The 13,223-nt window shown below is 44.6% G+C and overlaps 1 protein-coding gene across 1 annotated transcript in view; it reads left to right on the top strand.

Annotated features, from left to right (window-relative positions):
• LOC142257844 (putative N-acetylated-alpha-linked acidic dipeptidase) overlaps window positions 1–12,973 on the top strand; it is a 193,230-nt gene extending 180,257 nt beyond the window's left edge. Inside the window, exon 18 of the mRNA XM_075330092.1 lies at window positions 10,500–12,973. Within this exon, the coding sequence (XP_075186207.1) occupies window positions 10,500–10,716 (217 nt within the window). The 3' untranslated portion in view covers window positions 10,717–12,973. The remainder of the gene's footprint in view (window positions 1–10,499) is intronic.
• Window positions 12,974–13,223: the final 250 nt, after the last annotated feature.

Genomic DNA, 13,223 nt, shown 5'->3' with positions numbered 1-13,223 from the left:
GCCTTTTTATTTTCTTGGTCACATCAGGCAGCCTCTCCGCCCGCCTCCCCCTTGGTTTTCTCCCAGCACTCCTCCTTTTGGGGCGGGGCTTCACCTTCGCGCCTTCACTGCATGGGGAAGAAGACTCGAGCGGAAAACGTTCGCGCCAAGATGGCGGAACTTCAACTTTTTCGGCAGGACGCCGCTGACGGATACTTCCAAGGCGCACTTCCACAGGTAAGTGGACTGTCCGAATCCTGTTCGTGACGCTAGAAGAGTCGATGTGTACCGCTTTGAGAGGGGCTCGGCCGCTCCCTTGCCGGGCCGAGCCGCTCGAGGTCCGGGCTCGGGTTGTCGGTGGCTCGAGCGCCTCTGGACCGGGGGCCACGTCGCTCTGTTAAGGGGAGGCAGTGGGTTGGTGGTGTGGTACGAGGTCCGCAGCCGGAGGCCGCGTTGTCGTTGGACGGGTCGTGACGCCACCCACGGGTCGTGGTGACGGGATGCACCACCACTGGCGCTGGAGTGATGGGGGCTCCCGGGATCGGTGTTGAAGGCGCAGCCTGGATGTTAGCCCCTCCTTGGGTAGGGGCGGTGTGTCCCGGGGCCTGGTGGGATGAGCGATGATGTTGTCGGGGTGCAGGGCGCCGTGCTGCGGTGCGATGTCGTGCCCGGATGGCACTGGTTTACTCACTATTAATTCACACTCAGAGTCACTGGTGAACCAAAGTTTGGGTATGGTCGGGTCCCGCAGCCGGCTGCTTGTGTCCCTTGTGAGGCTGATGGTGGCCCCTTTCCCTTGCACCTCTCGTTTTGGTTTTTGGCTCCCTTGCATGAGCAGTGGTAGCCCACTCCCCGGTGTTTAGCTACCGGAAGAGCCCTTGGTTGCCCGCAGGCGCTGGCCCGTCGGATGTTTGGCCCTTGGCGGGGGCTCTCACCCGGTATCGGTGGGCTGTTGCCTTCTTTCGGGACTTTAGGTGAGGATGAACCCGTGAGGTCCAGACTGCAATCAGTTAATTTGCTTACACTCAGTGGCTTCTAAGCTAGGACGGGGTCTGAGTACCTAGTTTCTGGTGCTCCGGTAAATGGTTGACTCTCCGATTCAGGGCCGGCGGGCTCCAACCCTGGCGGTTCCACCAGTTGCTATACCGGTACTCCTGCAGGCGGCCACCACCGTCTGCCTGCCTGACATTACGCGGATCCCAGGCTCCAACCCGGGTCCCTGACAGCTCTGCTCCTCTACACATCCTGTCACTGTCACTCTACAACTCAATCTGTTTGTATTTCCTGCCTCAGGACAGTAGTCTCCTCGGTGGGCATGTCTTTCCGCCTGACTCCACCCACCTGGTGTGCCCTACTTGCCCTGAGGGAGGCATCAGGTCTCCCTTTCGGGTGACGGGTGTGTCCTCACAAGGGATGGGTGTGTGTGTGTGTGTGTGTGTGTGTGTGTGTGTGTGTGTGGTGGGTGTTGTTACCTGTGACTCCTGGGGTCCAGGGCGTCACAAACACATCAAAACCACATTGCGTTTTTGATGTGTTTTTGAGGCGGAGCACTTTTGGTGCTTTTTTTTGGGACAAAACGCTGCATATTTGTGGTAAAAAAATAATATGTTGCATGTGAACATACCCTAAACTGTTTAGCTGAGCCCGTACTAACATATATGTGCCTGCTGAATGAACTGTTTGCGGTTATAACTGTGTGCCCAGAAGAGGTTGCTTTTGGTTATTGAACCTCTAGTACATTTATGAAATCAATAAAACGGCAAGTTTGAACCAAATCACATTGCCTGTGTGAACGCTACCTAATGCATACCAGAGAGCGTGAATCTTTGACTACAGGCCAGAAGTCCCAAAGAGCACTTGTGATTACAGATTAAACATTGAATGTCCTGGGTAAAGGCAAATACAGCATGGAAATCGCAGTCTGAAAGCATGGAGGAGATTATGTAACTGGTTCAGCAGCAGCCTCAGGGGCAGTGGCAGGACCAACAAGAAATTAAACTCCTGAAACAGCAGCAACAACAGCAGCAAATGTCTCACTTGGCAGAACCTGTCTGGTCCAGAGAAATTGCACCTCCTGCGAGCCAAAGTGAAGGTACAACTGTGAGGTGAACGATATGGGAGGTCTTTCAGAAAATGGCTCTGAAGGACAACATCGAGGCTTTCCTGACTGTCTTTGAGAAGGTAGTAGACAGGGAGAAACTGCCGTCAGGGCAATGGCCAGAGTTCCTAGCTCCATACCTTTAAAAGGAACCACAGAAATCATACTATGACTTTGTCCTACAGGATGTCAAAAAATATGACAAGCTGAAAATATGTCACAGTTGGTTGTAAAAAAGCATGACCTTTACCATATATTATGGCAACCTACTAAAAGGTTAGGAAGGATAGGGACCCACTCAAAACCCCTTGCTTACTGGCCCAGTCATAGTCAACATTCCAGGTGCAACTGGTCCAGAAAATGTCACATTCCCATATACAAAACAGCTGTAAAATGGTACCCAAAAATAGAGGCACAAGTGGTCTTTGAGCAGAGGTGGAGGGTATACAGCAAAGCCCAGTAGGACTAGTTTAAGGCCTAAACCACACGGCATGAAAATCGGTGCGAATGAAGTGCAATAAAATTAAAAAAAAATTAAAAAAATAAATCGCATTTCACTCGGACCAATATTAGCCTATGTGTCAGCACCCACCTCCGCAGCACTGGCCCGTCCCTCCTCAGTGCCAGCCCGTCCCCCGCAGCTGAGGTCTACTCGTACGATCGGACCTCAGTCGCAGGGACACTCGCATGACACTCGGCTCTGCTGTACAGCCAGCGTGAGCCGAGTGTCATGCGAGGGGATCGCAGTAATCCCCGTGTGGCCCCAGCCTAAATCCTAGTATTACAGGGCTTGATTACATGCACCTGGCTAGCTTTGACTAAAATCAAGGGCATGAGTTCACCTGAGTTTTTGAGTCTGTTAGGGATGGAGCAGATTGCGGTGTCTGGAAACTGCTGATGGACCAGGTTGTTCACTGGGAATAGATTACAAACTGGAATACATTTGTTCAGAACTGGAGCTCAAGAGGAAGGGGACACAGATACTTGTAGCACCTACCTCTTGTTTATGAAAAGTTTACTCCAAGAAAACTGACTGTAAACTGTTCGGGTGAGCACGCACTGACATATGTGCTTGCTGACTGAACTGTTTGTTTACGGTTATACCTTTGTGCCCAGAAGTGGCTGGGTTGGTTGTTGTATCCCTGGAAATTTTATGAAGTCAAAAAAGCTGCCCATTCAAGCTTATCCACATTGCCTCTGTGAACAATACCTAATGCCTACCTTAGACAATTTATGGCAAACTATGGGTTTGTGGTCTCAGTCCCTAGTTCTTGAGCAACCCAGTTAAAAATTACTACATCAAATGCCCCTTTAAGAGTTAGGTCCGTGAGTTGAGCAGTTCCAAAGTTTCCTTCAGACACCCCTAGCTCAGAAATGTTGGCCTCAGGCAGTTGGGCTCATTTTTATCACCCACCAAAACACAAAAGGGAAACCCATGAGACTCAGGCTGTGACGGGGTTTATTTTGATGTGCCATGGTTGTTGTCCGAGTAACCCAGTAATTCCCTTCTCTCCCACAAGTCCCAAAGCCAGGCAAAGTCCTGCCCTATTTTAACAGCATGTAATATGTTCTTGACTACACCAACTTCATGGGACTTAGTGCCACAGTTTGTCTTTATGTCCACCCAGGCCACAGGGTAGTGCTTAGTGTCCCCATGGATACAATGGACGCCCCCCTAACATCTTTTCAGGAATCAGCTGGTAAGGAAGTGTGACCCTTAGGGTTAAAGGTGGGGTCACACATAACGACGACGACAACGACGTCGCTGCAACGTCACCATATTCTGTGACGTAGCAGCGACCATAGATGATCGCTAGTAAGCTGTCAAACATGATATAAAAAGCAGCGACGGAGCAGCGATCATAGCGACGTCGACGGTCGTTGTGTGGTTTCAGACGTAGCGTAGCGTCCCTGCTGCGGTGTCAAACAAAAGGATTATCAGCTTATCAGCATGGCGCAGCGGGATAGCAGCAATCAAAAAATGACCTGGAGCATTCAGGTCCGAGCAACGATTTCGCAGCAGGGGTCTGATCGTTGTTATGTGTCACACACAGCGACGTCGCTGTTGAGGTCGCTGCAACGTCACAGAATATGGTGACGTTGCAGCGACGTCGTTGTCGTCGTCGTTATGTGTGACACCAGCTTAACCCTAACCCAATCATTAATAGGGTTACCAAACTCTCTGAGTCCAACAGACTAATCATTGACACTCTATTCACTGAAATGGGAGATGCCTGTAGCCCCTTGCTGGGTAGAGAGTCAGCACTGCAGCCCGGATATGCATAATACCAGCAGCGATGACCCTTGTTGCAATCCATCGGCTCGGTAGTCATGAGGCAACAGGCAACTATATGACCTGGGGCCGGACACCTTCTAGAAATTTTATGATTAGCTAGGGCCTTTGGTCTTGAGACCTTGGATGCCCTTCCCCCCTCTCCTCCATCTGTGGCCCTAGTTTCATTTGGGAACCCCACTATAGAGATGCTATGACCTCTTGTTTACCCAAGTACTTCTCAACCACCTGGTAGCTTTTTGATCAAACCCACCAGGTCATCCACACTCTGATGCAGTCCTGGTTTTGCCAGAGATATCCTCAGCCTCGGGAGGGAGTGTAAGAGCCTGTCCATTACAAAGCGCTTCACCATCTGCGATGGGGAGGAGGGTTCCTGTTTCAACCACGTTTGAACTAGATGTAATGAGTCAAACATTAGTGACCGGGGAGGTCTGTCACCATGATAGGGCGCAACGAGTGCAACACTGGGCCTGACGGTCAGAGTTAGTCCATGAGCACTCCAAGATCTTACATTTTTTGAACTTGGCGTACACTTTGGTGTCGTGCAAGGGCAGGTCATAATATACAGTACCATCTGCGGTTCCCCCGTAAGCCATGGCATGGGCCCCTCCGCACACTACGCCGAAGGTAGCTTCTCCTGTTCCGTGTCCCTTTCAAACACAGTCAAGAACGCCTCAACATCATCACCTGGGTAATCTTTTACAAGGATCTCCTTACCATCTTCCACACATATGAATCATCACCTTGATTGCAGAGTTACTTTTTGTTTGTTACATAAAAAAAAAACATTACATGGAACTAAAAACCTAATTTAAATAATTCTGACAAACCATTTCTTTTAAGGTCCCATATAAAATTAAAGTCTGTTTCAGCAAGACCAGATGGCCATCTAGTTTGTATTGGGGCTTCTTGGCATAATTTACTTAATTTGCACCAATGTTTCTTTAAACACTGCAGGCATGACCTCTCACGTTTTTTTATTCTCAGCAGCTATTAATGAAACAGTTTTAATTATTCAGAACAACAATAGTAGGATGTGTCTAGGTCTACATGTATCTGAGATATGTAGCACGGAATGTGTGACTTTCCACATTTCCAGCTTTTCTAGGTGTGACTCATAATAGATGGGAAGGAAGAATCCACACGGCTCCAATACAGTGTTCCCACAGAAAAGATTTTTTTTTATCTTGTATTTATTTGTCCAAAAATCAGGTTTATAGCAAAGAAACCATACACTGGTTCATTTACAGTAAAATTTACATATCTCACTATGATATCAAAAGATCTTGCATTGTGGAGGTGCTAAACAATTAGCCAAGCACTCATGTGTTTTCAGTAAAGGGTATAAAGTCGCTGTCATACACTAATGGCTGAGTCTTATCCATCTTGGCAATAAAGGTTTTGGGCACATGGGTATTCCTGCACTCAGAAAAAATTGCACAATTTATGTGGTCCATTTTCTCTTGTTACCATTATGAAAAATACCATTATAAAAATGAAAAGTGTAGCTAAAAATATTTTTTTGGGGAAAAAAAAACGTTCTAAGTTTCACGGGAGAAGGTTTTAATTTTTTGTGAAGCACCTGTGGGATCAAGACACTCACCACACCTTTAGATTTCTTCCTCAACGGGTGCAAAATTAGGTCACTTGTGGGGAGTCTCTACTGTTTAGGCACATCAGGGACTTTGCAAAAGCGACAGTGTCCGCTAACGATTCCTACCAATTTTGAGCTCTAGGCTACATGCGCACGCTGCTTCTTTTTCGTGTTCACAAACTGCAGCCAAAACTGCACCTTGTCAGAAAGCCTGGAAATGTCACAAGAAATGTAGGTGCTTTTTTGGTGCGTTTTTGCTGCTTTTTTGGTGCGTTTTTGGCTGCAGTTTTGTCAACAATTGTTTCATGTATTTTTCAGTTCAAACAAGCCCATAAAGCTTGTTGAATTGAAAAAAAAAAAAATTAGAAATAAATAAATAATTAAAAAAACTGGCGTGCGGTCCCCCCCAATTTTAATGCCAGCCAGATAAAGCCATACGGCTGAAGGCTGGTATTCTCAGGATGGGGAGCTCCACGTTATGGGGAGCCCCCCAGCCTAACAATATCAGTCAGCAGCCGCCCAGAATGGCCGCATCCATTAGATGCGGCTGTTCTGGGACAGTACCCGGCTCTTCCCAATTTGCCCTGGTACGTTGGCAAATCGGGGTAATAAGGAGTTAATGGCAGCCCATAGCTGCCAATAAGTCCTAGATTAATCATGTCAGGTGTCTCCCCGAGATACCTTCCATGATTAATCTGTAAGTGACAGTAAATAAACACACACACACCCGAAAAATCCTTTATTAGAAATAAAAACACTAACAAATTCCCTCATTACCAATTTATTAACCCCGACAAAGCCCTCCATGTCCGGCGTAATCCAGGATGGTCCAGCGTCGCTTCCAGCTCTGCTGCATGGAGGTGACCGGAGAAGCAGCAGACACCGCCGCTCCTGTCACCTCCACACAGCAACTGAAGACAGCCGCGCGATCAGCTGAGCTGTCACTGAGGTTAACCACGGCCACCGCTGAATCCAGCAGTTAACAGAAAAAAATAAATAAAATTTATATACTAATATATATCCCTACACATTTCAAAAATGATGCTGATGTAAAGTAGACATGTGGGAATATTATATAACTATTTTGTGGTGTAACTATCTAGTTTAAGGGCATAAAAATTAAAAGTTACAAAACTGTGAAATTTTCAATTTTTCTTGCCAAAGTTTCAATATTTTCATAAATGCAAATAATATTGAGCATAATTTACCACTAACTTGAAGAACAACGTCACGAAAAAAACCCCAAAAGAAAACCTCTAACAATATATTGAAGTGTTGTAGAGTTATTCTCTCAAACTAGTTAATGACCCTGTCACTGTTATGACGTAGTTCCTATGAATGCCAATGAGTGCTGGTGGTCATAGGAAGACCGTATTTGTGCCGTACAGAGCAGTGCTGAATCAATCAGACTGTATCAGCTTCAAAACTGCCAACAGGGACTCTTAAAAGCAAAAAAAAATAAATAAAAAAATTTTCTTTTTTCAAAAAACACAAAAAAAGTTCAAATCACCCCCCCCTTTAACCCCCCATTGAAAATAAAAATTAAGAAAAAAATAAAAAATACACATATTTGGTATCACCAGCCAATCAAAATACAGTGGAACCTCGGATTACGAGCTTCATTGATTCCGGGAGAATTCTCTTAAACCAAGTTACTCTTATATCAAAGCAAATTTTCCCATAGGAAATAATTGAAACACAGACAATTCGTTCCACAACCCAAACATATTTACTGTATTTATACAAACTTATTACAGTAATATAATGTACTGTATTCATATAAAATTATCACAGTGCACTAATACAAAATACTGTACAGTAAAAAACATAAAACAGATTAAACTGCACAATAGCTTACAATAGAATTGTTGGTGTATGGGAGGTGCACTATACAGGGAAAAAATGATATATAAATATGACAACCTTTATTCTAGTACAATACACAAAAAAAATAAGGGCCAAATGTGGGATAGGAAATAATACTGGACAGGCAATTAGCTTGCAGTATAAGCAATGTTCTGCACTAGTTAGAAAGAAAGTACAATACTGTATCTACAAATGCAAATTGATAGACATGCTGCTATATAGTATATACTGTGCAATGGTATACTGTATACAGTACATATGTACAGAAAGTTACCTCCAGAGCAGGTCAGAGCGCGGTGAAAGGACAGAAACGGAAGTGTGCGCTGTGAGGATTTGCTCTTATTGTAAAGCATTGCTCTTAAACCAAGTTACAAATTTTTAAAAAGCTTTGCTTGTTTTGCAAAACGCTCTCAAACCAAGTTACTCTTAAACCAAGGTTCCACTATATAAAATAAATTAATTTGATCGGTAAATAGCATAATGAAAAAGAAAAAAAAAAAAAAAATCACCAGAATTATATTGTTTTGGTTGCTGCAACATTGCAATAGGATGCCATCAAAACATTACATTTATCCCCCAAAAAATTGTATAATTCAAAGCATCAGCTCAGGATGCAAAAAAATAAGCCCACACGCAGGTCTCAGAAAATGGCAACAAAAGCGTAATTCTTGTTTTTGACAAATTTCAGAATATTTTTCACCCCTTAAATTCCACTTTGTCATTCAAAAGTACAACTCGTCCCCCCCCCCCCAAAAAAAGCCCTCATATGGCTATACTGCCGGAAATGAAAAGTCACCAAGTGGTGAAGGGGTTAAGGCGTTATGGGGGGATATTCTGAATAAGATTAGAAGGAAGAATATACTTATGCCATAAATATACTCTAGTTACTTAGGTTAAAAAAAGACCTAGGTCCATCTAGTTCAACCTTCCTCCATCAATTCTACATTTTGTCCCTATGTCACTTATAATCAACAATGTTGTGTGTGCTGAGGAAATCATCCAGCCCTGATATAAAAGCTGTTATAGTATCTGCCATTACTACCTCTTGTGGTCGGCATTCCACAGTCTGACTGCTCTAACTGTAAATAACCCTTTCCGATTTAGCTGCCAGAATCGCTTTTCTTCCACTCGCAGTGAGTGCCCCCTGGTCCTTAGCCAAGCTAATATCACCACTGTTATACATGATTATATCGGATATTGCAATTTAGCTCGATGGGACAGATTCATCAAGGTGTTTACGCCAGAATTCTGGCATAAAACACCTTAAAGGGAATCAGTCAGCAGGTTTTTACTATATATGTTGACTCAAGCATGCTGTAAGGTTTAAGAGTGAAAGTTGAGGCATGCCTGTATGGTCACTGTCCGATCTTTTGTTTATTAGTCATGTTTGCTTTAAGCAGCCGGATGCTTATCATAGCTGTGGCTAGCTCCCTCATTTTATCCAGTATGCCCCCTCCTCTGATTGACACCTCACAGTCAATGTACAATGTCTATAGAGAGCCAGCTGTGGGCATGAACAGCCCTTTGGACTCTGCTACATGACTAAAGCCAAAAATGCACAGTGTCAGAACGGCTGGGAGCCAGTAATCTAAGTGATACATAGTCAGAAACAGAATCTCTTTGCCCACATTATGCTGCTCTCAGATGAGCAATCAAAAACTCAGCAACAAGTCACCATAGTGAAATCAACAATCAAAAAATTCCCAATCATGAGCCAGAATGAGAGACAAATAAAAAGGATAGTGACATGACAAATGTATAAGAATAAAACACTAGATTTTATTGATAAATATATTAAAAGGTTCAATTTAAATAATAAAAAACAATTATTGGACAACAATATTCCCTTATTTTATTCCATTCATTACATATTGCCTAATAATAAATTATGCTTTATCAAAAAATAAATATGCCAGTGATAAATTATATAGTGCTAGATGGGATTAAAGTAGTTTCAAAATATAAGAGCGATTCTATTGTATATCCCGTGTGTGCTTTAAGTTATGCAAAACAGATTTGCTACCTTAACGAGTGGTCCTGTTTGCTGATACCCTGACGCACGTTTCTTGCGTTAGTCTTCCTCAGGAGGCGCTGCTCTCAGGTGAGGTAGCAAAAACTTGCTGACAGATTCCCTATAATATATCACCAAATTTTTGTGACCTAATCCCCACCAGTTTAGTTGGAGTTAGCAGAGCGGTGTCGGGAGCATCGACGCCCAACTAGCAAAGTTATGAAAGTTTACCCCACTTTAGTGGCATAATTTTGCCCAGGAATGTATGGGTCACAGCCATTCTACAAGCAAAAATAAAATTCATATTCCTGTAAAATAAGCTGAAGATTACTAGTGCAAACAGCTGGATAATTCAGCAGAAAGTCATCATCAAACTTGTTTCTGCACCTGCGTCGCCCACTCAGTCCCTGGGCTCCATAGCGGCTGCTATCACTATTGCTCCCTTCTATAAGGAGCTGACAAGTAACGCAAAGGTATCATAAAACAGATGTATATGACTAAGTATATAAAAATATATAATAAAAAGGTCATATTTTCCAATCTCTCCAGTTCCGGAGAAAATAACATTACAATGTGCATTGTGTGGCAGTTAAAAGTTTAGCTTCTTTTGTCTGCGGATCAAACCTTGCACTGACAGATATTTTTCTCATCTCCCCAGGCATGTGATTTATGCCCCTAATCAGCACAATCTGTACGCCGCCTCCAGTTTTCCAGGATTGGCTTCAGCAATGTTTGATATTGAAAACGATCCAAACCAGGAAAGACGCTGGAAACAAGTGAAAAAGGAAATTTCTGTAATTGCTTACACCATTGCCTCTGCTGCAAGAAGCATTGAGGACCCCAGCAGTATAGGTGGAGGCAGCACAAAACACTGAAACCAGAACTCGCATCTCGCTTCTAGAACAATTCAATGTTTCCAAAGAAAAGCCGTATGTAACAAATACATTTGTGATTTCTGTGCGGAATGTCACCCCTGTCTGATGTCTCTGTTTTCATACTCATGTAATGTACACAGGTAACTTTTTAGGTTTGACAATGGAAAAGGCTTAGGCTAGGTTCACATTTCCGTCAATTTGTATCAGTCACAATCCGCGGCTCTGGTAAACAACGGAATCCGTTTGTTCCCATATACTTGTATGAGTGGCATATTGTGACTGATGCCCTTGCGTTGCATCGTCCGCCCGACTGATCAGTCATGGAACGATTGACCATCGGGCGGCAAGAACGCATCATGTAGTGTTTTTTGAGCAGCAGAATCCTTTTGATTCCGCTGCGCATGCTCTCTCTCAGCGGCCGAACAATCAGCTGATCGCCCGACGGCCGGCTGCTGTGAACGATCGGCTGATCACCCGGCGGCGGGCTGCTGTGAGCGATCGGCTGATCACCCGGTCACCGGGCTGCTGTGAGCGATCGGCTGATCACCCGGTCAGCGGGCCGCTGTGAGCGATCACCTGATCACCAGGCGGCCGGCTAATGAGAGCGATCAGCTGATCGCTCTCTCTCACGTTCTACAACGGAGTCCGACAATGAATTCTTATTCTTGTCATCCGTTGTAAAACGCATCAGTCACAAGCGTCAAGCAACGCATGTGACTGAGGAAAAACAACGGAAATGTGAACCTAGCCTTAATAGTTCAGACTTCTATGTTCAAGTCAATTAGTTTGTGTCACAACCAATTCCCCCCCCCGCCCAAGGATTCTGAAACGATGCACTACATCGTTTAATGACGTGCTCCTATGGCTCCAGTAATCCCGCATAATATATATTTTTTTTCCCAATGGGTTGAACATCACTAGACAACCCTTTTATAAGCCACCCGTATGCTTAATGAAATATTACATCTACCTCTCAGACTGCCTCCAACTCCTCTGTTCCAAGCGCGGTGTCCCCCGGTGTCACATTATTTGTCATGTAAGCTCTGAATCAGAACTCCTCCATCTGATGGTGGAGCGGCCTGTGATGGTGGTGGGTGTGGACCCACTATGTCATGAGCTAGGCTTACCCTGGAGGAGTGTGACTAAGTGACTGGTTGGTCTTCACTAGAACCTCTACTGGTGATAATAGGCTTGTGCCGTTAGGGTAGTCACCAGGTACCACTCCAGGGCAGTCATCGAACCTGCAGCAGCTGACTAACAAATCAAACTGCATTTACAAAGTACCAAGAACAAAAGTAGAGACATAAATGAGACAGTCCAAGGTCGGGACAGGCAGCACAAGATAAAAATACGAAGCTAGGGTCAGGAGTGGGGAGGTCAGGATAAACTGGTAAACAACCAGGGTCGGTATCAAGAGAATCAAACACAAATGAAGCCAGATAGAGATCAAGACTAATGGACTTGAACCTAAGCTCAGGCAAGGTGTGGAGGGAGAAGCTGCCTAATATATCCAATACTGGAAGGGGAAAGGCCAGAGAAGCAACACTTGCAGGAGACAGGTGATCAAACTCCTGCAAGTCTGGCCACACCTCACTACAGCCGGGTGGACACTCTACAGCAACAGGAGGATGTTTCAGTGTTCGATGTGTTCCAAAGAGGCAGCTAGCATGACGATCTGACATGGGAGGAGCTGAGGTGTGCCTACAGTGAGCGGGGCGGCACTTACTAGCCATGTGAATCACCGGCGTGACACTGCCCCGGTATAGGAGTATGCCTTTTTTCTTATTAACCACACTGGCAGCATTAAAAAAGGGTTGGCCATTATGGTCTGACTTTATTAAGTCTACAAGGTGAAATTTGGTCATGAATGATTGATTTATGGCACACGCCTAAGAACACTCTCGAGAACAACTGCAACTCTAACTTTAAGGAAGTTGGTCCCATGAAAACCTGTCCACAGGATAGGTTCTGAAAATATTACTGTTGAAGACCCAGTGGCTGGTATCCCGACTAGTCATGAGATAAAAAGGTCCAACTGCCCCTTGTATGGATGGAGCAGTAGTGAGCATGTGTTACCACTGCTCCTTACACCATATATAGGAGTGTGGTTGCACATGATCATTACCTCTGTTTTTTACACTAGATTATGAGCAATCTATTCTTGGGATCTTAGCAGTCAGATCCCCAGTTATCATACATTTATAAGTTATCTTGTGGATCGGGGATAAAGATGATTTCTGGGATACCCACTTCAAATGGATAGTCCACTTTCAACTTTTTGTATAGTTTCATGTTTTCCATGATAAAAATAAATTTGTTGGTATTCACTCGTCCTGGATCCATTGCTATATTTCTGCCGCTGTGCTGGCAATTGTATATAGCACTGGTGAACACAGAGAAAAGGGCCCCTGTGCAATTACAATATATGGGCCTTTTGCAATCCAATGCACAATCCCACCTGCTTTTCAGGTGGTATTGGCCCCCTTACCTCTTGGACCCCTGTGGAA

This window comes from Anomaloglossus baeobatrachus, chromosome 12 (assembly GCF_048569485.1).
Source record: "Anomaloglossus baeobatrachus isolate aAnoBae1 chromosome 12, aAnoBae1.hap1, whole genome shotgun sequence".
NCBI lineage: Eukaryota > Metazoa > Chordata > Amphibia > Anura > Aromobatidae > Anomaloglossus > Anomaloglossus baeobatrachus.
This window is presented reverse-complemented; position numbering and strand designations above follow the sequence as displayed.